Here is a 24,524-nt window from a genome sequence, read left to right on the forward strand (position 1 = left end):
AACCGATTGCACCGCCAACTCGTCGCAGTTCAAAGGGAAAAGGTCCAAGTTCCAACGTTCCTGCAATTGAACTTCCCCATCCTCCTGCTCATCCTGCTCCTTGCTTGCTTCGCACGCCTCCGTTCAACATCGAGGCTCTTCCTCAGACCAACAGCTGACTTGATCACCCTCGAAGGATACGCTCCTCGCCTTCGAAAAGGACGTCGGGCCAAGCTTCACCGCAGAAACGTATGCCGCTCCCTGCTTTCCTCCCTCTCCCACCTCACGCTGCACCCTCGTGGGCTTTGCTGGGCTCTGCTGCTTACGGCTACACAAAGCTGTGTATGCTTACCTGCTGACGCCAGGATCCAATGGCTTCTGGCCCTTCTCCCAAGACCTCCTATTTCTGTGCTTTCGCATTTGTGGGGTGGGACACTGAAGGAGTTCCCCTGAGGACCCTGCCGCCCCTCGAATTATTTCCCGTGTTTTTTCGCCTCAACACCTGGCCTGCACCTTGCGATACTTGAACAGAGAGCTGATTGCGCACCTTGGCAGATCGTGAGAAGGCCGTCGCAGGTCAGCCCCGCCGTCGGCTTGTCAATGGCTTTATAGACATTCGCCTCCTGAATACCTTCGATCAAGATGCTCGGCTCCTCCTTCCTCCCTTCGCGTTTCCGCGGCGCGCCCAAAACTGAACCCAGTGCTCCACCCTCCTGGCTGAAGAAGAGGGTCACTCTGCTCATCCAGACCTTCTCCCATCGAGCTTGTCTCCATCCTATCCACACGATCGTCATTGTCGCGCTCTTGGCCAGCACAACCTATATTGGCCTCCTGGACAGCAGTCTCTTCGACACGGTCAAGTCGAAGGGGGCGGGGAAAGCAGACTGGAGCTCGTTGGTTGAGGGAAGTCGGCAGTTGAGGGTTGGTTCGGAGACGGGGTGGAAATGGCAGACTGCCGACGCAGACACACCCATTCCACATGATGCCGACCATCTGGCGCTCCTAACATTCGTATTCCCCGACTCTTTGGCCGCCAACTCTCCACAGACCGCCCCTTTGGCAGATGCTCTACCGCTCCCGCAGAACCTCTCCGTCACAGCTCTCCCACCGACGTCAAACCCTCTAGCCCCCATATCCCAAGATAGCGCTTTGGCGTTTTCAGTTCCGTACAGCCAAGCCCCAGAGTTCCTTGCCAGGGCTCAAGAACTGCCTAATTCCGCAAGGCCATCCACGGACGAGGACGATCGGGATGAATTTGGACAGCAGCCTACGATTGAGCGAAAGATGTGGATCATGAAGGCAGCTAAAGTGCATGAGAGCCCACGTAGCATCAGGGAGTGGGCCAGCAATGCCCGGACCGAGTTTATGGATCTGATCAAGAGTGCCGAGACGTTGGACATCATTATTATGGTGCTTGGATACATCTCCATGCACCTGACTTTTGTGTCCCTGTTCGTTTCGATGCGTCGCATGGGTTCGAACTCCTGGCTCTTTGTCACGACGCTATTCTCCTCGGTCTTTGCGTTCCTCTTCGGGCTGATCGTGACTACGAAATTGGGTGTGCCCATGAACATGGTTCTCTTATCTGAAGGGCTCCCTTTTTTGGTTGTCACCATCGGTTTTGAGAAGACGATTGTCTTGACCAAGGCCGTTTTGTCTGCAGCTCTTGAAGCCCGCAGACCTCAACCCCAAGACAGCCTTAAGGGCGGGAAGACCGAGAAGTACGGCGTGGCATCAACGTCCATCCAGTACGCGGTCCAAGCCGCGATCAATGAGAAGGGCTATGACATTGTCCGCGACTACGTTATTGAGATCTGCATCTTGATAGCTGGAGCAGCCTCTGGCGTGCAGGGAGGCCTGCAGCAGTTCTGTTTCTTGGCGGCCTGGATCTTGTTCTTCGATTGCATTCTCCTCTTCACCTTCTACACGGCCATTTTGAGCATCAAACTTGAAATCAACCGGATCAAACGACATGTAGCACTCCGCCAAGCGCTCGAGGATGACGGCATCAATCGAAGTGTTGCTGAAAATGTTGCTCAGAGCGATGAGTGGCCGAAAGCCGACAAGAATGAAGGCGAAAATATCTTCGGCCCAAAGGTCAAGGATAGCATCGTGCCGAAGTTCAAGGTTCTCATGGTTTCTGGCTTCATTATCATCAACATCCTCAACCTTTGCACCATCCCATTCCGAGGCGGCAAGAGCAATGTGGATACCACCGTCGCTGGGCTTTCTGGACATGGCCTATCAAGCGTCATGACTCCACCGCCAATGGACCCGTTCAAAGTTGCCTCGAACGGGCTTGATTCCATCTTTGAGACCGCCAGATCTCATAATAGATCGACCGTGGTCACCATTCTAACACCTATCAAGTACGAGCTTGAGTACCCCTCCGTTCACTATAAGCGAGGCAGTAAGGATGGGGCCCTTGGCTATGTGGACCCTGCTTATGAGGACTACGGTATGAGTGGACGTGTGGTTGACAGCCTGCTGAAGAGTTTGGAAGACCCGATTCTGTCGAAGTGGATTGTTGCTGCTCTTGTGCTGAGCGTAGTTCTCAACGGGTACCTCTTCAATGCAGCTAGGTGGAGTATCAAGGAACCCCTGCAAATGCCTCCACACCACGCCGTCGACCCCGAGGAGCTCGATCGAGCACAGAACTTCAACAGTTCGCAAGGAACGCCTCCCCTGAGACTCAGTACTCTCAGAGCCCCGGAGAAAATCGCCCCTCCAACCCCAGCTTCAACTGACGATGAAGAGGATGTTTTGACAATGGCCAGGACACCCTCGGATAGCCAGGTTCCCCTCCGCAGAACACAGGCCCAAATGGAGAAAATGCTCCAGGAGAAGAGAACTCATGAGCTTACTGATAAAGAGATCATCGAATTGTCATTGCAAGGGAAGATTCCTGGGTATTCTTTGGAGAAAGCTTTGAAGGACACGACCCGAGCAGTCAAGATCAGGAGGGCGATTATTTCCCGCACACCTGCTACCGCCGAGACTACTGGCCTGTTGGAGAACTCGGCCCTGCCTTACGAACACTACAACTTTGACCGCGTCCTGGGAGCCTGTTGTGAAAATGTTATTGGCTATATGCCCTTACCGCTTGGTGTCGCTGGACCTCTTGTTATTGACGGTCAAAGCTTCTTCTTGCCAATGGCTACAACAGAAGGTGTCCTGGTCGCTAGCACTAGTCGTGGATGCAAGGCAATCAACTCCGGTGGTGGCGCTGTGACCGTCTTGACGGGTGATGGCATGACCCGAGGTCCTTGCGTTGCCTTTGAGACTCTGGAGAGAGCTGGTGCTGCTAAGATTTGGCTGGATTCCGAGGTCGGACAGAAGACTATGACGAAGGCTTTCAACTCAACGAGCAGATTTGCCCGGCTTCAATCGATGAAGACTGCCTTGGCAGGTACAAACCTCTACATTCGCTTTAAGACGACTACTGGAGATGCTATGGGGATGAACATGATCTCCAAGGGTGTCGAACACGCACTGAATGTTATGGCTACTGAGAGTGGTTTTGATGATATGGAAATCATTTCGGTTTCGGGCAACTACTGCACTGACAAGAAGGCCGCGGCAATCAACTGGATCGATGGCCGTGGCAAGAGCGTTGTGGCCGAAGCAATCATTCCAGGTGATGTGGTACGCAAGGTTCTAAAGACCGACGTGGATGCCTTGGTGGAGTTGAACGTTGCGAAGAATCTTGTTGGCAGCGCTATGGCAGGCAGTATGGGAGGATTCAATGCCCATGCCGCTAATATCGTTGCAGCCATCTTCCTAGCCACCGGCCAAGATCCTGCGCAGGTTGTGGAGAGTGGTAACTGCATCACGCTAATGAAGAAGTGAGTCCTCTTTGCTAATTGATACATCACGACGCTAACCCATCTATAGTTTACGGGGCAACCTGCAAATCAGTGTTTCGATGCCTTCTATCGAAGTCGGCACTCTGGGTGGCGGCACAGTCCTTGAACCTCAAGGTGCTATGCTTGATATGCTCGGCGTTAAAGGATCCCACCCCACGAATCCCGGTGACAACGCTCGTAAACTCGCGCGAATTGTTGCCGCTGCCGTGCTTGCTGGAGAGCTTTCGTTATGTAGTGCGCTGGCAGCCGGCCATCTCGTCAAAAGTCACATGGCACACAACAGAAGCGCCCCAGCAACAAGAACTAGCACCCCGGCACCGAGTGCATCTCAGACACCTGTAACAAGTGCGATGGTGTCCATGCAGGAACGGGCAGGCCTGGCCATGTCATCAAACATGTCGCCGGCCGCAATCCAAAGGGTAGCTGAAGCGAGGAGATGAGGAAATCTATTGTACAGAAAATGGCATTGGCTGGAGTTTGGGGACAGGTGCTTGAGCTCCCTGGGAGCGAGTTCAACGATCGGTTTGCGCACTTGCAATTCGTATGGCATATATATACATTAGCCCTTGAAGACGTATTTATACATGGTTGTTTTCTCCGTTGTCCTTTGGTCAGGTCGCTGAGACGGTTAGAAGCAAGGAGGAGAATAAAATAGTTGTAATAATGGAAGTACACGAAGATACCTACCTTAGTTGCTGCACGATTATTGTCTTGTGCTAAATTGCATAGGGGAGGAATACCTTACATTGATTGATATTGCTGTGATGTTGAGTCTGGGCGGGAGGCTTGGGCGCCGTACACGTGATCTAGGCGGTGAGGCTGAACCGAGCTTCGAAAACGGCAGATGGACGAAAGAAAGCTCTAGAATAGCCTGCCTTGCGAATTGGCGGCTGATCGTCGTCAGATGGTTGATTTTATAATTCGCACTTCCACACCCTGAGAAATCTTAAAGAAAACAACTTTCTCTCGAAATCCTCCCTCTTGACTGATATTCTAACGCACGAGACATCCAAACCATGGCGGACGAACTCAAAGCCCTTGGTAACAAGGCCATTGCTGAGAAGAAGTTCGACGACGCGATGTAAGTTTGCCTTGCACTCTCTTTTGTTGATTCTGTTTTTTTATAGCGGAGCGTGGATGAGCTGGTGTCTTAGATTAGATGAGATCTTACTACTTCTGAGTTTGAAAAAGAAAGGGTTTCACTGACTCTGCGCTGTATGTAGCAAGTACTTCACAGAAGCGATTGAGATCGAGCCCACGAATCACATTCTGTACTCGAACCGATCGGCGGCGTATGCCTCGAAGAAGGACTACCAGAATGCGCTGAACGATGCGAACAAGACGACGGAGCTGAAACCGGACTGGGCGAAGGGCTGGGGAAGAAAGGGCGCGGCGATGCACGGCTTGGGGGATCTGCTGGGGGCGAATGATGCGTATGAGGAGGGCTTGAAGCTCGATCCGAATAATGCGCAGAACAAGTCGGGTCTTGCGGCTGTCAAGCGTGCCATTGAGGCGGAAGCCAGAGCAGGTGAGTAGTATCTATCCGTCTAGAAGTTGAGAACCTATGCTCATGTAGCCATGTAGATGGAGTTACCGGCGACCCAGCAGCTGGGCTTGGAGGCTTGTTCAACGACCCGCAACTGATCCAAAAGCTGGCGGCCAACCCCAAGACCAGCAAGTTTCTGGCGGACCCTAGTTTCATGCAGAAGCTCACGCAGATCAAGAACAACCCCAATGATTCGCAGGCCATCTTCCAGGACCCGCGGATGTTACAGGTCATGGGTGTTCTGATGGGTATTGATATGGATATGATGGGTGCGGGCGGCATGAATGCGGATCGAAATGCGGGTGCCGCTCCTAAAGAAGCAGAGGAAGATGTCCCGATGCCAGATGTTCGACCTGCTTCTACTCAACCCGAGCCAAAGAAGGAGACCAAGGCGCCGGAGCCAGAGCCGGAGCCAGAGGACGAAGAGGCAAGAGAGAAGGCCAAGGCTAAGGCTGCCGCTGAAGAGGAGAAGAAGCTTGGTACCGAGCAATACAAGAAGAGAAACTTCGACGAGGCCATCGCGCATTACACCAAGGCTTGGGAGTTATTCAAGGATATCACATACCTGAACAACCTGGGCGCAGCCCATTTCGAGAAGGGAGACTATGATGCCGCCATCAAAACCTGCGAGAAAGCCGTGGAAGAGGGTCGTGAGATCTATGCCGACTTCAAGGTGATCGCCAAATCATACGCCCGTATCGGTACAGCATACGAGAAGCAAGGCGACCTGGACAAAGCCATTGAGAACTACAAGAAATCGCTCACCGAGAACCGAACGCCCGAGGTGATCACCAAGCTCCGAAACGCCGAGAAGAACAAGATCGAGAACGCGAGAAAAGCATATATCGACCCCGCGAAGGCCGAAGAGGCTCGGGAGCTAGGCAAGGCCAAGTTCGCCGAGTCGGACTGGCCCGGTGCGGTAGAGGCCTACACTGAGATGATCAAGCGCGCGCCTGACGACCCCCGAGGCTACAGCAACCGCGCGGCGGCCTTCATCAAGCTCCTCGAGTTCCCGAGCGCCATCGACGACTGCGACCTGGCGATCAAGAAGGACCCGAAGTTCATCCGTGCCTACCTGCGCAAGGCCCAAGCCTTCTTCGGCATGCGCGACTACTCGAAATGTCTCGACGTCTGCACCGAAGCCGCCGAGATGGACGACACCAAAGCCAACGCGCGCGAGATCGAACAACAGCAGCAGAAAGCCCTCGCGGCCATGTACAGCGCGCGCGAGAACGAGACCGAGGAGCAGACGCGCGAGAGGATCCAGAAGGATCCGGAGATCCTGGGCATTATGCAGGATCCCGTCATGCAGAGTATTCTGCAACAGGCGCAGAGCGATCCCGCAGCGTTGCAGGAACATATGAAGAACCCGGCTATCAGGAGTAAGATTCAGAAATTGATTGTATGTCCCCCCCTTTGATTCAAACCCCCCTTTTCCCCCAGACGAACAACACGACTAACCACCCTCTCTCCCCCCTTCTAGGCAAGCGGCGTAATCCGCGTCGGAAGATGAACAATATAACCTCTCCTCACCTCAACCTCCCTCCCTCTCTCTCTCATCTCGCCTCACCTCATCTCACCTACCTACCATACCTACCTATCCACACCTAAATCTCAAACCCCAAAATTCCCAGATATGCAAAAAATAAAGCAGAAGCAGAAGCAGAAGAAGAAGAAAGATTCAAATGATGAATGAAACGATGAAACACTTAATCCAATCCTCTTGAGCCTGTAAATTTCAATCATATCAATCAAATCAAATCAATACAATTGAATGCTAAGAAATTTACTTTACTTATTGAGATTATAACTTGCTTGCTTGTATCTTAGCTACCTACCTTAGGTACTTAACCTTGAAATGCTTTGAAGGGGTTTTTGTCTAGGTAGTGTGTGTGTGTATGTGTGTGTGATTTTGTTTGATGTTGATGTTGATGTTGTTATGATTAGCGTGCCGTGATGTGCTTTATAAAAAAAAAGAAATGCAGAGGTGATAATTCTTGACTGACTGACTGAGTGAGTGAGTGAAGAAAACTATCTTGAAAATTATAGAGAGCTTTTATGATCGCTGCGTACCTACTGTACTCATGTAGATGTGAAAGGAGGAGGTGGCTGACCGATTGACTCTGCGTGGTGTGATACGCCGAGGTAGGTTGTTGGGCTAAGATAGAATCCTCGTATGGGTTTGGGAATGTATGTTTAGGATTGTGTGATTAGAGATGAGAGGAGAGGAGAGGAGGGAGGAAAATAACTCTGGTTGAGTTTTTGGGTTTTGGGGATTTGAATTGATTTGGAATTGAAGTGGAGTGTGGCATCATCAAGTCAGGGATTCTTATAATAGTTAGAGTGATGGAGAGCAGAAAACATGAGGTTTCAATAGCGAACCGTTTTGAAGATCACAGGAGAGAATGGTAGATGTCAACGTGATCCATTATTAGGAGGGACATGTTTTTTGCAATCCGAACGCCTGAGAGCACATACTATTACCCAGTGATAGAAAGGAAACCCAACCAGCCGTGCCATCGAGCCATTGTCAGAGACGCATATACCCATACTCCTCATACGAGTTGTATCAAATTCCCTCCTCTTCTATGTCCGTGAAGCTAGTGCTCGACATCCTTATGAGGAGCAGCTGCAGCCGCGCTCATCCGCTGCTTCTTCCACATGCAAATACTGCAGACTGAACTAAGGGCAAAGAGGATGCAGAGTGCGATGCTGAATCCCCAAATGGCCTTCATCTCGAAGCAGGTCGTCTTGGATGCCCCAGCCCAGACCCAGTAGTTGACTTTGGACATGTTGGCGCCAACCGAGTCGAGGAATGAGGATGTGACACCGGTGGATGGCAGGGCGGTACAGTCGAGGTAGGATAGGGGCTTGCCGACTGTTACTGCCACGACGATGACAGCGATGAGGAACAGACCATCCAGGCCACTGGAGATGAGGAACGGGAGAAGGGCGTCAAAGTACAAAATATAGGTTACAGCGACATAGAGGACAGCAATGCATGTCTGGATCGTGTTAGGTAGTGCTATAAATGAATAGGTTGATAGACTTACAACACTGAGAGTGCCAATAAGCACGGAGGGTGGCGATTGCTTGGCTGATACCATTTCGGAAATGAAGTTGGCTGTCATGCCAATTATGCTGATCATAGAAATGGCTTGCATGCCCCTGACAACGGTGTAGGTAGCACCAAGAGCTCCAAAGTTCTGGGGTGCCATCTTGATAGATCTTCGAGGCTTCGATTTCTTGGACTTGGTGTCGTGAGAGTCTGACTGCGAGGACGGGAAAGCCTGATGGGCGTCGCCGGCTTGGGAGGTTTGGTTGAAGTGATCGTAAGATTGGTAAGGGCAGTATAGGATGCCGTTGACAACTACTGCACCCTTATAAGGAGGGTATGAAGAAGATGCCGTATTGACGAAGAGGGAAAAATTGTTGTTTAAGTGAGAGTAAGCTGAGCTAGCAGCAAAAGAGTGAAGGAGTACCTGAAGAGACCGTCTTAAAGAGAGAGAGACGAGTGCGGAAGGAACAAAGAGATGGCTTTGTAGTTGGGAAGAGAAGACTGAAGAAATGAACTGGGGAGCAAGACAAACACAGGGAATCAGCGATCCTAAATACTCATCACCGACTATGATCTAGACCAGATGAATATTCTGACAAGCAAAGAGTTTCTTTCTGATACAATCGAGTGTTGTGACTCGCGCTGTAACGTCCAATAAGACCTGGTCGACGCTTTGTGGCCGGGCGCTTCACAAGCGACCACCCGAAACGGATCTCTCGATGCCAATGGATTATCTGGCCAGCCTCGCGTCAAAGCATAAGAAGACCAGAATAGATGGGCAAGACACTGGCCTTTTGCCGCGAGCCTATGAAAAGGACAAAGGGAAGAGCATAAAGACTGCCGCAACGGCAATGACTTCCGCCGAAACAGGCGCGCTGGAAGGCCGCATCAGAAGCATCGAGGGACCTCAGAGCGGCTGACGCAAGGAATCACGACCCTATAGGCATTTGCAAATGAATGTCTAGACTCATCCAGACTGCTCTGACGCATTGACATCCACCACTATGGACTCGTAAAGTTGGAACTATGAAGGGATGTGGCTATGTGGTGAACCTTGACTTTGGCTCGCCTGAGCTGGCTGGGAGTCACTTCCGGGCGACAAAGAAGATAAAGTAAAAGCATTTATTCATGCAATGGCCATGGCGGCTAATGTGAGTCCAAGAGTCGAGAGCAATTGGAGATGTGTATATAGCGATGATAGATATATCAATGATGGATGGTCGTCGATGGCGTTTGGAGTGTAGAAAACGGGAAAGTCCAGCCGACTTTTCGTAGCCTTGTCCCCCTCCAAGCTCGCGTAAAATATTTCGTCGAGTCAACACCAAACATCCCGTATATCCCACCTCACCGTGATTTTTGCCTTCGCAGATTTAACCCGCCGGGTGGCATCATATATCCGGTTACTCACCTCTCAATGTCATACCCACTCCGGTAGCATATCTCTGAAGTATCTGCCATCCATTCCCGGCCAACATGGCGGACATCCCAGCCTTGAAGACCGCTCTATACGACTCTTGTTTAGCCTACTCCAATGAGGATTACAACCAAGTCTTCAGTCAGGCCACTCTTTTCGGATTGGGTGTCGTACCTAATGGCGACCTTAACCTCCTGCTCACGGTCACACAAGGCCTTGTGGACGACAAATTATTCAAGGTAGTTCATTCAGAAGGTTTAGGATGGAAGCTCCGCTCGCGGGAGGAGGCCAAAAAGTATGCAGCCCAGTTCCATGCTTCTACTGCCCAATTAGAGCTAACGATATCCCTATAGATACCGGAGCCTGTCAGCAGAGCAAGAGCTTGTGTACGGCCTCATCGACGAAGCAGGCGATGAGGGAATCTGGTCCAAGACGATCAAGGCGCGATCGAACCTCCACGATGCCGTCTTCCGCTCCGCAATCAAGCACTTGGAATCCAAGAGCATGATCTCCGATATGAAATCCGTCGAGCATCCCACGCGGAAGATGTACATCAAATCAAGCATTCGACCCAGCGATCGTGCGACCGGAGGTCCTTGGTACACGGATGGGGAGCTGGACGAAGAGTTCATCTCGATGATGATGAATATCTTGTATGAATACATAAAAAAGAAGACGTTTTATCACTCCAGTTCCGCCGCAGCCCTGAAGAAGCCGAAGAAGGTGAAGAAAATCGATCCACAAGAGGCCAAGGCGCTCAGGGACAAGACTTTGGGGCCGAGGGTCAAAACAGAGGAGGACGATGAGAGGGCTCTGAGGAAGAGAAAGTATGATAGCTTCTTTCCTATGCCTGCGGGCTATCAGGCCTACCCCACACTGGACGAACTCACTGCGTTCGTGGAGAATAGCCGCTACACAACACAAACCCTGTCGGCCAACGAGGTTGAGCAACTGCTGGAGATCATGTGCTATGATGATAGGATTGAGAAGATAGTTTCGGGACCGGACGGCTTTGCGTATAGGGCGTTGAGGCCGAGCTTGAAATCGGAGGATGATAGGCAGTCGAATTTCCTCACCGAGGCACCTTGTGGTCGATGTCCTGTTTTTGATCTTTGCGAGGAAGGCGGCCCAGTAGGCCCTAGTAACTGCGAGTATTTCAATGACTGGCTGGAGTTATGAAGGATGTACATTCTATTGACTTTACATGCATAGCGTGGTTGGGTTCTGGAGTTTTGGAAGATACCATGGGCTGGTTAGTAGTCTTTTAGATCGGGTTACGAAATCACAGCAAAGATTCACGCGGTTGAATGATGATGAATAGTAGTGTGGCAATAAGTTTCATTGCAGATGACCCTGAACCTTTCGTTCCCTAGCCTGCTGATATTATGCCCAGTTTCTCATAACTGAGGTCGGCCATGCTCAGTAGTTATGAACTGCAGTTACTCCGAAGCCAAAGAACTAATTTACAGTTGTCCAGACTTGACAATGGTAGGCTTCTTGTTGTATTGAACCTTACCGCTGCCGCTGCCAGTAGCCTCAAGGGCCTTGACGACGGCCAGCGACTCATCGTCAGCAACCTCGCCGAAGACGACGTGCTTGCCATCGAGCCAGCTGGTGACTACGGTGGTGATGAAGAATTGGGATCCGTTGCTATAGAAATATGTTAGCCATACTCAGTACGAAAGGAAGTGTGCGACTTACGTGTTGGGGCCGGCGTTGGCCATTGAGAGAAGTCCTGGGCGGCTGTGCTTCTTGACGAAGTTCTCGTCGGCGAACTTCTCACCGTAGATGGACTTGCCACCAGTGCCCTGAATTATCGTGAGCTTGGGCTGTTGTTAAGGGAGTGATGATCGGGACGTACATTGCCGCGGGTGAAGTCACCACCCTGAAGCATGAACTGAGGGATGATACGGTGGAAGGAAGAGCCAGCGTATCCAAAGCCCTTCTCGCCGGTGCAGAGAGCACGGAAGTTCTCGGCAGTCTTGGGGACAACGTCGTCGTAGAGGTTGAAGTTGATACGGCCAGATTGCTCTGTTGATGGAACGACGTCAGCTCTATTCCGCAGATGCGGGGTGATCCCGTGGAGGTCGAACAACCCCACCAACGACAACGAGGGCGCGAAGCTATCTTCGCAGAAGACTTGCTGCCTCCCTGGACACCATCGACGATGATGTCGACGATGCCATTGATGTCAGGTAGATAGAAAATATATGGGGAACTCACCAGCGACCTTTCCAGTCTGCTTGCCAGAAGCATCCAGGACGGGGCCCTCCCAGGTGACGTCGAAGAAGCTGCAAGAGCCGTCAGCACAGAGAACAGCGTGGGATTGAAGCCGAGTACTCACGTCTTGATGGTCATGTTGGCGTTTGATGCGTGAAAGTTTCTTTGAGGGCGGTAGTTGTAGATGAAGGATTTGGTGATTGTCGAGGACTGAGGGAAGTGGGGTCGAAGGATCCCTCTTTTCAAGTGTTGGAGGGGCATCTCTTTAGCGTTGGATTACGCGAGCGGCCTTTGGGGACGGTGAGCGTTGATTGGGCAACGAGGAAGGGAAGCTGGGAAGACGCGGACGGGGGGAAGAGAGAAGGGGATTCGAGGAGAGCTTCAGGGATTCGAAGAGTGTTGCAGAAGAGAGGAAAAAGAGGGAAGCGGAGGAGAGCAGCAAGGGCGCAGGGGAGCCATGGAAGCTGCACCGAGGTCCTGACTCTTTGTGTATGCTGCTGGCTGAGCAACGAGGTCTTGGGCGAGAACGAGAACATATGAGCCTCATCACCCAGCTGTGGACGGCTGAACAACACGGCGCGCCCCATGTTCGCACTGGGATAGAGAGCTTCTGTCCTCAACAGTCTCAACTCGAGATCCGCGCCGCCTGTTCTGGTCTGCAACCCCCCATCCTCAATCCCCGGCTCACACACCCGCTCTCAAGCTGAGCTCAGGATCGTGGCTGACGTAGCTCCATGCTTGCTCTGCCATATGTATGAACTGGAATCAACGTACCTTAAGACAAAGGAGATATGTGTGGTAAAGTACAAGATAAAGACACGGGAAGAATCGAAGACAAAGACAAGACGCGGCGCTCTCGTGGTGAGTTGAGCAATGATGCGGTTGATGCGGAACTGATGAGTGATGCTCTGGGAACTTTTTGATTTTTTTTATTTTTATTACGGTAATTTAATCTAATCTATTATTACCATCCGGTACCGTACTGTATAGGGGCAACGGCACGAACATGGGACGGCCTGCACCACCACGATTCACCATCTACACTCCGCTTCTACATCGTATCCGCCATCTCCATCCATAATGGTACTTGTAGACCTGAGAGGCTTCACCCGTCTCGATCCTCCAAATCATTTTGGGCGTCGATTCGGCAATCATCACGTGATACGGATCAAACTGGGTTTAGCGCGTCGCGATTCCGAGCGTGGCATCAACTCCTCGAGATGACAATCGCTGTTCCTGAAGCAACTCGTCGCCCACGTCCTGTTTGTCGCCCCCCGAATTGACCATGGATCTTGCCAGCTTGAGAGAGGCTGCGGCCAACCTGACCTTGTACGATATCAAGGCCGGTGTGCGCAAAGTGCAGAATGGTAGGATCCCGCAATTCCGCCAACTCTTCGCACGCTCACCGATGGATTTGCAGCTGTCATGAATTACACGCCAATGGAGGCCAAGGTCAGAGAAGCTACAAATAATGAGCCATGGGGTGCATCTTCGACGTATGTGGTCCTTTGCAGCGCCCTGGCTTCTCTGTTCCCGTCGAATTCGAGAGTTGCGGGACAAGCAAGTTGCTAGGGGTCCTTCCCTGAGTAACAGCATATCTTCCCGACTCGTGTATTCACAATCACATTCACGTATTGTCCTCTTCTAGTTATACTAACGCCGATGTCCCCAGTCTCATGCAAGAAATTGCCACTGGAACACATAACTAGTCAGTACCTCCCAGCGGTTAAGCATGGCTCTCAGCTAATCTGGCCCAGTCAACTCCTCAATGAAATTATGCCCATGATCTACAAACGATTCACAGAGAAGTCAGCAGAGGAATGGAGGCAGATCTATAAAGCCCTCCAACTACTCGAATTCTTGGTCAAGAATGGATCTGAACGAGTCATTGACGATGCGCGGTCTCATCTCACGTTGCTCAAGATGCTACGGCAATTCCATTACATCGACCAAAATGGTAAAGACCAGGGTGTGAATGTGCGAAACAGGGCCAAGGAACTTGCGGAACTCCTCTCGGACGTCGACCGAATTCGTGCAGAGCGGAAAAAGGCACGAGCAACTCGAAATAAGTACTCTGGTGTTGAAGGTGGAACCGGTTTGGGTGGAGGTTTTTCAAGTAGCAGCAGATACGGTGGCTTTGGAAGTGAAGAGACCAGTGGATATGGTGGATATAGTGGAGGTGTATATGGAGACGGAGGTGGATTTGGAGGTCAGACGAGTGACTTCCAAGACTACGGGGGTCGAAGCGATTCGGCGGGCGGAGGGCGAGATCGATTCGAAGAGTACGATGAATATGATGAGGGGGAGGTCGCGCCGCCAGGACGGAGACAGGCGGACGTTTCTGCAAGCCGACGGAAGACCACCGAAAGAGCTGCAAAAAAACCGGAGCCACCGAAGAAAGAACCAGAAGTTGATCTCTTCTCATTCGACGACCCAGTCCCAGCGGCCGCTCCTGCTGTTGCACCTACAGCATCAAGCACAGCAGACGACGACGATTTCGACGATTTCCAATCTGCCGCTCCAGTGCAACCATCAGCTCCACCATCCTTCCCTTCTATTGCTCCCACAGCGACTACAACATCTACCACTCAATACGCCTCTCCCCAACCTGTTTCAGCCCCCAAAGCTGCCAACCTGACGGATCTGGTTGGATTCTCGTCAATCTCGCCCACCCCAAGCAGCAATGCTACGCCGGTCAACTATTCCGCCTTTTCTCCTCCAGCTGTAGCTCAACAGCCTCGACCCGCACCTACATCATATCAAGGCTCGCAGCCAAATTACTACACCTCCGTTCAGGCTCCTCCTCAATCAACCCCATCTTCAACAGCACCAGGAGCCAAGCCAGCAGCCAAGTCCGGAACAGATGCCTTCGGATCTCTCTGGTCAACCGCCAGCGCTGGGATCAAGAAGACAAGCGCTCCCACAACTACAGGTCCTGCCCTCGGACAACTGGCCAAGGAAAAGGCCAGTGCTGGTATCTGGGGCGCCGGTTCATCTTCGAACTCGACACCTGCGCCACAGCAACAAGGCCAGCAGAAACTCGGCGGTGGGCTTGATGATCTATTGGGTTAATTCGAATCATGCTATCATTGTTCCTTCCAAGTAGTCTTTTTATCCATGAGTATGCATACGGTGGGGCGTCTTGATAGATTTTTGGCGCAAAAAATTCAATGCCTTTCGTGTAGCGCTACTGAAAAGAGATCTCTGGAAACGTGAATTGAGACTACAGTCATGTTAAATCTTAACGTGGAGATAGAAAGCAGGGTTGAAAACGATATGTATGCCTAAGTATAATAATCCATTCCATTAGGAAACCTGTCAAAAAAAAAAAGAGGACGCCTATCTACACCTTCCTTCCCTGACGTCCTAGCCAGAGAAACCATTTTGCTTCCCGAATCCCGAATCCGAACGCAGCATGCCTTGATACATCATCATCAAAAAAAAGAACAATCAATTACTTTAAGAATAGAACTGGCTCTTTTGGAAACTCTCGACGCTCATATCACCCGCTTTTCCGGGTACCGCTGGTGCCTTGGCACTCTGGCTTGTTAGGCTGTTGGTCCGACTCCCGCTTTGGCTCGCGCTCTTGATTGCCCCGGTGGTGGGTTGTTGTCCCGGTTTCCTCGCCACCTCCAAGTAGACAGCCGGCAGGTATCCCATGCGTCCGTCTCTAGCTCTACATCTCCACCACTCGCTTGGGTTCCCCATGGGGTCACTCTTGCTCAACACAGCGACCAAATCGCCCTTCTTGACCTCTAGATCGACCCCTTGAACCGCAGCCCCGGATTCGGGTGTGAAGTCATACAGCACGCGGCAGAACTCGAGCTTCGAAGGATCGATTTGTTGGGGGATAGGCTGACCGTCAGGGCCTATTTGATACTGGCCTGAAGCGGCCAGTCGACGCTGCTCTTCTTCTTGTGAAGCAGCAAGGGCTCTAATGAGTTTACCCATGAGGTATGGCAGACCGAAAGCAGCTGCCAAGAAAAATAATAGGGGCTTCTTGCTGGGTCTTGGAGGAGAAGCTGGTGAGCCATCTGGGAGGAATTTGCGTCCCTCGAACTTCGCGAATGCGCTTGGAGTGAGAGACATCGCATCTGCTGGTGGTGGTCTCCCAGTAAGTTTTGCGAAGAGCGTCCGCAACCAGCGTAGGATAGTGAAGATCCCTAATACTGAACCGAGAGTATTTCGGAGATTCCCAAATTGTTCTGCAACGGATACCATTGCTAGAGGAGTCAGTATAACTATTCTGGCCTTTACCATAGAGTGACTTACCGAAGAAACTCGAATGCGTAGCCATGTAAGTGCTCTCGAGCATTTGTGCGAATCCACCAAAAGCGCCCACGATGCCCTCAATGATCTGAAAAGTAGCTTGCGTGCTCTGCGTAAAGCCATGCGTCAAACTATTAGGGTCATTGGGGTCACCCTGCATTCCCCCCATTCCACCATACATGCCATTCATACCACCGCCATACATCGATCCGTAGCCTCCCATCCCGGGCATCCCACCGTACATACTCGAGCCATATCCACCGTATCCTCCCATACCTCCCATTCTTGAGTATGGAGATGAATATGCGGAGCCGATACCACCATAAGGAGAAGTTCCAAGTCTGTTTGCGCCGTAAGGAGAGTATGCCGAGGCATTTCGATTTACAGCGGACATAAGCGTTGAGGGGCGTTCGGGGAGCGCCGGTGCCCCAGAAGCTGATGTCGTTGAGGACGACAGGGTTGTGGAAGTCGGATTCGAAGCTGAAGTTCCTGTTGATGTTCCTGTTGATGATGGCAGGACTATAGAGGCGCAAGAAATATCAGCAATTTTGTAGTCTGATAGGGATTTAACAAGTTGTGACGGAAATAACAAACCTGTGCTTGCGCCCGCAGCTCCACCTCTTTCCCAAGGCTTGGGGGGCGATACTGATGCCATATTGTCGGGTATATAGGTATCCTCTACGTCAAACAGCTCACTCAATCACCGCACCGCTTATCGTCCTCGTCGTCGTTGTGTTCGTCGCCGTCGGGAGTGTGTCGTCGGGTTAAGATCGCAAGTTGGAGATCGCAAGTTGGGGTCCAGATCGTAGCTTTCGGTGCCACAGATGAGATGAGAAGGCGGAGCTCCCCCAGATGCGGGACTCTAGCTGTACTCTTCGGGGAACGTAATTAATGCCAACAATAACGGGCAAGTGATTTGGTGATGGAGGCGCTGGTAGATTTGGCCCGCGATGAAATTCAACACTGGGCCGACCGAACCTCGAAGATAGACCTCGGCTGCACGCCGCAAAGGTCACATGATCAAATATCTACAGATTGGGGGGGGTCGCGCCGATGTATAGCTAGCCGGATTCTTGGATGGACTACAAGTCTTTGTCATTTAACTCGACTAAGGAAGGGCCCTCAAGGCAGATAAAATGTATACCCTAGTTTCTATCTTCAATCAATTCCCAACGAGGAAAGCAAGAGATGCTACGGTATACTATAGCCAACCCCGAGTTTCAGGGCGGCTACGTGGAGTACATCGACTCCGACTGATATTATAAAGAAGAGAAGGAAATGCCAGCACGCCCTAAATATTCCTCATGACATTGACGAGCTATTTGCAAACCTCGACGATGATGTGGACAATACTACTGTCAACAGCTCCTCCATCTGCCCAGAAACCAAGATTGTCATCCTCTCGCTATCCTCGATTCCTCCGTACGAATCTCGTTTCCTGGACAGACCTTATCTCCTCATCAACCTTCGTGTCATGAAAACCGACGATAATACAGGACAGTGTGCCTGGCTAATGACAATTACTGTCCCGAGCCAGCTTCATAACCGTTTCCTCATCTTCACAATACTGGCAAGCCAATATTTGCAATGAAAAGGGTGCTCGTCAGAGGTAGTGTAATACTGAGAGCATAGTAAACCAAAAATTCATAGCTTTCTCTTTCTCTTTGAGCGGGCCAGGAGACATCTGAGTGTGGAAGTCAAATTAGAAAAGACATTGACTTCGCACGATTGTAGCTTTCTCTTTTTGGGCGGGCCAAGGAGTATGGAGGAGGAAAGGAAAATGTATGTGGGAGGACGGCTTTTATAGATGGTAGGCGTGAGTCACAATGTTAGTCGGCCAGTACCTTGATGGACTCGCGGTAGGAGAACGTAGACTCATGATCTAGCTACCTTTCAAGGTAGACTATGATGGTGACGTTGGTGGAAGTCTTTAGAGTTATCGTCGAGGAGGTTGGATGACGTCCGGGCAAGGAACCGTTGGCCGATGGAAGTTCAAGAAGATTGTGCGAGGAAAGGAAATTCTCTGCTTTTCTGCTCACTATATAGCAAAATTGCCCAAAGATGGTTTGAAAGGGGAATAAACGCGCACTTATTTTGTACTCGTGCCATCCTCACGGAAGCAGCATACCACGATGTTGCAAAATGCAAACAGGAGGGAAATATAGCTAGCTACCTTAGGCTGTTGAGATGCGCATTGAGCTGCGTTGACTGCCTTGGATACAACAATCAGGGACACAATGAGAGCCTGGATGATCAAGAAGCCGAGAGCTTACAAGCCAGCTCTCTTGAATTCTGGGTTAATCGGTTGCGGCGATATATGATCCTATCATCCACCGAAGCATGCATGTGAAAGTCTGCATTTGAAGATACTGTATTGCATTAATAAGCAAGGCTATACATCCCACCTAGAACCGCGGGTAAAGCAAGCCGCCGATGAGTCTGCGATGGATCGAATGGCGGACCATGACATGATCAGGAACCATAATGAAAATCCCATCATCTACCTACCTTAGCTGGGGTGTAAAACACCAACACAACGCGAACTCTATCCGACTTCTTCAATTACCATTGCTTGTACCCGATATGGCTCATAGCGGGGTCTCTTCAACTCGTTGAACAGTGCCGCTCGCTACTAGATCAAATGACTGCAATTCGGCATCCACATTGGCGCTTAGGTACAGAGCCCGCATATTTCTCTGCAATGTTCTTTATTAGCCCAAAGAGAAAAAGAGGGCATGGTGTCTATTCTTGATCTAACGATGTTTGATATAGATTACAGCGGTTAAGTTGCCAATCAAGGCCCCCTTGACTTGGTAGGCCACGGCCATGAGCCACAGTGCTGAACCGAGAGTTGCACAGAACACCAGAGGGGAGGAAATCTTCAAAGCACCAAGTCATATAAGCTTTTTAAAGCCTTAAGAGTGGCTTTGAACTACTTTAGTAGCGACTTGAATTATGCCCATGAGTTGAGGAAGGATCCAGAGACTGTTGCCGGCCTTGGAATCTTCTTGGGGACCCCTTTCCAATCCCGTTATCGCAAAAGCGCTGTTACTCCAGAATTCCAACAGTTGGTTCTCTTAGGAGCTACAACCCTGAAACGCTTATGCATATAATTGCCGCCCGGCACCTGGGTTGTCTCCCAGCGCTATAGTTAGATGATGTCTGCGGCGCAGTATGCTGTAGAACCTGAAGCTTGTTATATATACGTCTATGGATTTCCCATGTCTTGCTGTATCTCAGTATTGTATATTGTTCTCATATGCTTATCGTTTTAAACACTTCCCCTTCCTCTATCTTAGTTTGTCTGTCGCCGGTCGACAACGATGCCTATATCCAATACCAAAGATACTTCTTCTGTACATGTTTCTCTAGTACGCAGTTTCACAGATCGTATTGGGTTCACGACTTCTAAGGACCGTAATCTGAGCGAGTCGACTGTCAATTCTGGAACATCCAAATTCTCAAAAGCTTCAAACAAAGAGACACCCTTGATCACTTCGACCTGGGGAATAGGATGGCAGACGCCGGCTCTCATGCTCGGGGCTTATGTTCATGGTGCGTGATAAACTGTCACTGAAGTGAAGGCTTTATTCTAATATTCTCTCTGAAGCCCTTGTAATCGCCATCATTCATTTAGTACTCTTTCGATACCTCAATGAAAAAGAAGCAGATGGACCGAACGAAATTGCACCGCAGTCTTATATATCGACAGCTTCGAACATTCTTGCCAACCTATTCGGCTTCAGCATTCGAGGAGCATTGGCAGTCGCATTCGTTCAATATCTGTGGTATCTCCTACGGATCCAAACTATGAAAGTGTCAACTATTGAGCTACTCTTCAACATCAGATCGAACTTGTTCGTCTTCTTTAGGCCATCGGCCCTGCGAGCCACGCCCGTCTTATTCGTTCTTGCAGGTATTATATGGGCGTCACAAGTTGTGACAAGTTTTCCACCCGGTGCAATTACTGTTATATCATCACAAAAGATCTCATATGAGCAAGTATCGGTCCCAACATTTAACGCTTCCTTTGTAAGAGTATTCATACACCCCGCTCGAATACATAGCTCACGCTTGACAGATGGGAAATGGCTCTGGCGTAGATGCTTCAAAATATTCTCTGCCACAGCTAGCCCCTTTCCCCCCAGGCGGGTTTACTACTGAGTATGTTTCCCGCCCTTTCTAATATTCTCTGCTACATATGGATGTTCGATTTAACACCCCTTCGCTATATAGAGGTGATGGTTCTCAAAATTCTAATCTGCTTAACCGCCTCGCCCGGCAAGTACTAATTGGAGGGGAGTCTTTCGCTATGCCTTCGCCTTGCGGAGCCAATTGTTCGTATACAATGGAGTTCGAAGGACCTTGGATGGAATGTAGCAACTCAACAACAGTTACCTATTGGAACGACACCTACGTACCTTTCCCGATTTACGCTGGAGAATGGCTGTCTCCGCTATCTGCGCAACTCCTTCATACTCTTTACAACGGCACCTACACACTTGCTCGCTTCAATAGCTCAACGCTGACCCCCTTGGCCGCGAATCACGAGCAACTAATGAACATGCAAAATGCGTCAGCCCTGATTCGACAGGACAATATCAATTGCTCACCAGGCCGTGCCCGGTTCCAAGTCAACAATACTTATGTCAACAACGTCCAAAGCAGAAACATATCGGTAACTCCAATTGATAAGTTGATTAACCTTGCGCTTCTGACCTACCAAGGGGAAGTCATCGTCCCTGGCATCTGTGCAAAGACTGGATATGGCTTCGGGACTGGCCCAGCGAACTGGACCGACTTCTCACGGTCGTACTACCGCGACAATAACATCATGGCGATATTTAGCGCAATGATGTCGTGGATGAGTGGAAAGTTCCTTGGGACCTTGAGTGACGACAGTACCCCCGGCAATCCAAACACGTCTCCTGGTCCTTGGTTCACTGACCTCCATTGGACTAACCCGGTCACTGTCACAGCTAGTGGCTTAGCAGTTGATAATGGACGTGAGTTGCAACGCTTGTATTCATACCCCTGAGCAGAACACTGAAGGTTTCTAGCCCAAAATGGCACTATCGTGGACAGCACCCGCTTCAATGCCGCGTTCGGACAATACTCTGCTTTTAAACCAGCATATCCATCGTTCAACGTCACCCAAGATATGATCAACGACTATTTGTTCAACATGACGACGTCGATAATGATGGCGTATGGAGAATGGAATACCACGGCCAATGCAACCAAGTTGACCACTATCAACATCTACAGCTTCTCTCAACCATTAAATCTCATCCTGCCGTACTTTCTGACCTTACTAGTCAGCCTACCATTTATACTGGTTGGAGGTTGGGCGCTACTGCGGAACGGTGTCTCTGCAATGGATGGCAGCTTTATACAGATCATCACTACGTCCACTGGAAGTGCAGTCCTCGACAATGCAGCAGCTGGCGGCTGTTTGGGTGGCAATGAAAGCATTCCACAGGAGCTCAAGGACCTGAAGATTCGATTCGGCGAGTTCATAGGCCGCGAAGAGCCTGGGGGAGTCAAGCGAGCTGGCTTTGGCACCGAGAGTGAAGTTACACCGTTACAAAAAGGGGCCAACTATGGCATTGCGAGGTGGATATAACCGGCGATTGACAAGATGGGAGCACGTTCCAATACTTGAGGCCACTAAATACCTCAACTGTGCACCGAAAAAGCAACGCGATAAAAGAGCATGAGGAGCTTTTCATTGAGTTGCCATGTTTCTGCCTACAAGCTTCCTTCATGCCATGTTGTATGCAATACAATCAAACCGCTTTCCCCCAATGGCCCAGTTCCCTCCAGGGATCATAGTACATCAAGATCACGCCAGCTTTCAGCACGAGATCACTTTATCCACAAGCGGAGATATCAGCCAATTCCATTCCGTCATCCAAGTGCACAGTCCGAAAGCTAGAGGTTGGCTCAATCAGGATATGGTGAAAAGGGAGAGCTGGTGTCCAGTGCTAGATGAGCAGAAATCATGGATTTCACTCGCTGTGAGACTCGAGGAGAACTCGGTGGCATCTGGCAGGACCTGGATGTGTATGGTAGATGTGCTGGAGCGAAAGACGACTGCTAGCTTCATAGTGCCGGAAGTTGGACGCTCGATGTAGTCCGAATCACCTCCGGGAGTATTGGTATGGAGGGTTGATTTCAAGTACGTGGATCCGGTGTGAAGTGCCTCGACAATATCAAACTCACCACAACCGGACTCCCAGCATGAACAGCCAGCATTTCCGTATTGAACCGTACGTGGGATTTGAGCATTAAGCATCCACTAGAGGATCAAAAGTCAGAATACCTTCATTGTGGATTAGAGGGACAAGATATCATTTCGTGGGTGACAAGTTCCAAGCAGTAGACAAGTCCTCGGGAGCAAACATGTCTCGGAACCCATCAACCTATCCAGGCTTGGAACGGAGCTTTACGTACGATTGCGGGCATATCGCCATTGAAACCAGTGTTTTTGTCCATGGGCATGGAGAATTCGAACAGGAAGACCTTGTCAGCACCACCAAAACCATCTGGGACATGTTAGCGTTCGGCAATAGAGCAGGCACAGGAGGACCCACGATAGGCAATAGCACCAGGTCGAACATATCCACAATCTCCATTACCACACTCTTGTCCCAGCATGATTACAATCTCCGAATCGGAAGGAAGGGTTGTATCGGCAAGTATCTGGGGAGATGATGACCCGCCTGTCCCATCACGGTCCACATATGCAAGAGATGCCCCGAACATGCTGCAATTTGATCAGTTAGATGTTCTGGAGGGTGCGTTTATGGCACTCACTAGTCAAAGACTCCTGATCCCTGGCCGCCATGGTTACCAAGGAAGACCAAGTTATCCAACGTCTGTGAAGCAGAATCATAGAATCCGATTCTGTCATAGGTGCTGGCAGCATCAGTTGCATCAACGTTATCGGCTAGGCTTGCTGTGGCTACTTGGCTAGTGACCTTGGTTTGCGGATAGGAAGTGGTGGCTGCTTCAATACTCGCATCTAAGATCGTCAGCACTGAGGTCTGTCAAAAGAGCTGGGGAGCGGCAAACCAGCATTCTTAACCTCTGCCGGCGTAGTAACCGGAGGCTTGGTTAAAGGAGTAGAGGTTTTTGAAGCTCCGAAAGGGTTCCAAACCCAAGAGACAACTTGGCCATCGATCGTCGCTGTGACCTCCTGGGGGGCAGCTTCGGCAGAGGTATGTGATGCAGGTGCAGCAACGCTGGATTCTCCAAACCAATTGTTTTGCCAAGAAACCACTTTGCCATCGATCGTCGCTGTGACTTCCTGGGGGGCAGCTTCGGCAGAGGTATGTGATGCAGGTGCAGCAACGCTGGATTCTCCAAACCAATTGTTTTGCCAAGAAACCACTTTGCCATCAATAGTTGCGGTGACTTCTTGACGCTTCTGCTCCTCAGCAACTGGTCCCTTGGCTTCTACTCGATTGTGGAGCTGCTGATGGCGATGGGCATGAGGAAATCCTCTGTGGCTGACCTTGCCAAAGGTGGATGGGGCATATGCGGCAAATTGCTTCAACTGGAGAGGACCACGGAAATGGAGAGAGACCTATTGATGCATGATTAGCATTTACAGACGCGTATGAATCCCGACGTGCTGTTATGGGCGGCTGGCTCACCTCTTCATCAAGCGGCGAAAGGGGACCACTAAAGGCCTTTGGCACGGACGAACAATTGCCATCAGCATTCATCGCAGTTATCTGGTTGTAGGTTCCTGCACTCCCGACATTGCTATACTGGATAGCTTGTACCGGTTGACAGTACCAATTGCCATCGATCTCAACGGAGCCCAGAGAGCATAGATCGGCACCAGTTTGTCCTGCGAAACAGAGAACAGCGGCTAAAGCCGCAAATAGGAGCTTCAGCATGATGAACCTGCTTCAATTAACACTGTATTGAGTTTGTCTTTTTGAGTTCAGGCTTGTGTTGCAGGCTTTGTTGGCTAGGGGGCGCGTCGGCTGTCTGTACAGACCTTCACGGACAGCCAGGGGCTGTTCAAGGTAGTCTTGACGTGAACAGGGTCAGTACGCCTGTAGGGACAGCGGTGAGCTTAGTATTGCTCTATCGTGAGATTGGATGTATCAAAGATTACATGAATGACTGTTGTGTGATTTCGTTCGATACTTGTTG

At 50.5% G+C, this 24,524-nt stretch overlaps 9 protein-coding genes across 9 annotated transcripts; 5 read left to right on the forward strand and 4 right to left on the reverse strand.

The window, feature by feature from the left end:
* Positions 1-621: 621 nt before the first annotated feature.
* M430DRAFT_31438 (hypothetical protein) lies at positions 622-4,285 on the forward strand (the record flags this gene model as incomplete). The annotated part of the gene is made up of 2 exons (XM_024866038.1): positions 622-3,824; positions 3,874-4,285. 2 exons carry the CDS (start codon positions 622-624, stop codon positions 4,283-4,285), a joined length of 3,615 nt encoding a protein of 1,204 aa, XP_024717151.1.
* A 1,116-nt stretch (positions 4,286-5,401) lies between these two features.
* M430DRAFT_188951 (hypothetical protein) lies at positions 5,402-6,832 on the forward strand. The gene has a single exon (XM_024863977.1). The coding sequence runs from the start codon at positions 5,546-5,548 to the stop codon at positions 6,809-6,811; it is 1,266 nt and encodes a 421-aa protein (XP_024717152.1). The 5' UTR covers positions 5,402-5,545; the 3' UTR covers positions 6,812-6,832.
* A 976-nt stretch (positions 6,833-7,808) lies between these two features.
* M430DRAFT_128998 (hypothetical protein) lies at positions 7,809-8,609 on the reverse strand (the record flags this gene model as incomplete). The annotated part of the gene is made up of 2 exons (XM_024862086.1): positions 7,809-8,396; positions 8,445-8,609. 2 exons carry the CDS (start codon positions 8,607-8,609, stop codon positions 7,992-7,994), a joined length of 570 nt encoding a protein of 189 aa, XP_024717153.1. The 3' UTR covers positions 7,809-7,991.
* Positions 8,610-9,779: 1,170 nt separating this feature from the next.
* On the forward strand, positions 9,780-11,191 carry M430DRAFT_128999 (hypothetical protein). Its single transcript, XM_024862087.1, has 2 exons — positions 9,780-10,158; positions 10,217-11,191. The coding sequence occupies exons 1-2, from the start codon at positions 9,923-9,925 to the stop codon at positions 11,040-11,042; spliced, it is 1,062 nt and encodes a 353-aa protein (XP_024717154.1). The 5' UTR covers positions 9,780-9,922; the 3' UTR covers positions 11,043-11,191.
* Positions 11,192-11,316: 125 nt separating this feature from the next.
* On the reverse strand, positions 11,317-12,235 carry M430DRAFT_129003 (hypothetical protein). The gene is made up of 5 exons (XM_024862088.1): positions 12,208-12,235; positions 12,087-12,154; positions 11,725-11,894; positions 11,565-11,671; positions 11,317-11,513 (listed from the first exon to the last, which is right to left on the reverse strand). Exons 1-5 carry the CDS (start codon positions 12,219-12,221, stop codon positions 11,327-11,329), a joined length of 546 nt encoding a protein of 181 aa, XP_024717155.1. The 5' UTR covers positions 12,222-12,235; the 3' UTR covers positions 11,317-11,326.
* Positions 12,236-13,368: 1,133 nt separating this feature from the next.
* Positions 13,369-15,155, forward strand: M430DRAFT_110061 (hypothetical protein; the record flags this gene model as incomplete). The annotated part of the gene is made up of 4 exons (XM_024861326.1): positions 13,369-13,450; positions 13,504-13,579; positions 13,756-13,791; positions 13,841-15,155. 4 exons carry the CDS (start codon positions 13,369-13,371, stop codon positions 15,153-15,155), a joined length of 1,509 nt encoding a protein of 502 aa, XP_024717156.1.
* Positions 15,156-15,542: 387 nt separating this feature from the next.
* On the reverse strand, positions 15,543-17,007 carry M430DRAFT_109768 (hypothetical protein; the record flags this gene model as incomplete). The annotated part of the gene is made up of 3 exons (XM_024861305.1): positions 15,543-16,306; positions 16,356-16,871; positions 16,947-17,007. 3 exons carry the CDS (start codon positions 17,005-17,007, stop codon positions 15,543-15,545), a joined length of 1,341 nt encoding a protein of 446 aa, XP_024717157.1.
* A 2,668-nt stretch (positions 17,008-19,675) lies between these two features.
* M430DRAFT_45673 (hypothetical protein) lies at positions 19,676-21,978 on the forward strand (the record flags this gene model as incomplete). The annotated part of the gene is made up of 5 exons (XM_024867785.1): positions 19,676-19,907; positions 19,963-20,384; positions 20,434-20,516; positions 20,733-21,358; positions 21,413-21,978. The coding sequence occupies 5 exons, from the start codon at positions 19,676-19,678 to the stop codon at positions 21,976-21,978; spliced, it is 1,929 nt and encodes a 642-aa protein (XP_024717158.1).
* A 162-nt stretch (positions 21,979-22,140) lies between these two features.
* M430DRAFT_189026 (hypothetical protein) lies at positions 22,141-24,471 on the reverse strand. Its single transcript, XM_024863979.1, has 6 exons — positions 24,014-24,471; positions 23,430-23,943; positions 23,172-23,379; positions 22,949-23,121; positions 22,809-22,900; positions 22,141-22,653 (listed from the first exon to the last, which is right to left on the reverse strand). The coding sequence occupies exons 1-6, from the start codon at positions 24,260-24,262 to the stop codon at positions 22,303-22,305; spliced, it is 1,587 nt and encodes a 528-aa protein (XP_024717159.1). The 5' UTR covers positions 24,263-24,471; the 3' UTR covers positions 22,141-22,302.
* Positions 24,472-24,524: the final 53 nt, after the last annotated feature.

The sequence above is a fragment of the Amorphotheca resinae genome, assembly GCF_003019875.1.
Source record: "Amorphotheca resinae ATCC 22711 unplaced genomic scaffold M430scaffold_13, whole genome shotgun sequence".
NCBI classification, from domain to species: Eukaryota; Fungi; Ascomycota; class Leotiomycetes; order Helotiales; family Amorphothecaceae; genus Amorphotheca; species Amorphotheca resinae.

Excerpts from the sequence above, each read along its gene's own strand:
- M430DRAFT_129003 (XM_024862088.1), bottom strand. Across the intron at positions 11,895-12,086 it reads GCAGACTGGAAAGGTCGCTG|AGCAATCTGGCCGTATCAAC; the intron begins GTGAGTTCCCCA and ends TTCCATCAACAG. Across the intron at positions 11,514-11,564 it reads GCCAACGCCGGCCCCAACAC|CAACGGATCCCAATTCTTCA; the intron begins GTAAGTCGCACA and ends ATATTTCTATAG.
- M430DRAFT_189026 (XM_024863979.1), bottom strand. The coding sequence starts at position 24,262 with ATGCTGAAGCTCCTATTTGCGGCTTTAGCCGCTGTTCTCTGTTTCGCA. Across the intron at positions 23,944-24,013 it reads TTTCGCCGCTTGATGAAGAG|GTCTCTCTCCATTTCCGTGG; the intron begins GTGAGCCAGCCG and ends ATGCATCAATAG. Across the intron at positions 23,380-23,429 it reads GGCAGAGGTTAAGAATGCTG|ATGCGAGTATTGAAGCAGCC; the intron begins GTTTGCCGCTCC and ends TGACGATCTTAG.
- M430DRAFT_188951 (XM_024863977.1), top strand. The coding sequence starts at position 5,546 with ATGCAGAAGCTCACGCAGATCAAGAACAACCCCAATGATTCGCAGGCC.
- M430DRAFT_128999 (XM_024862087.1), top strand. The coding sequence starts at position 9,923 with ATGGCGGACATCCCAGCCTTGAAGACCGCTCTATACGACTCTTGTTTA. Across the intron at positions 10,159-10,216 it reads TCGCGGGAGGAGGCCAAAAA|ATACCGGAGCCTGTCAGCAG; the intron begins GTATGCAGCCCA and ends ATATCCCTATAG.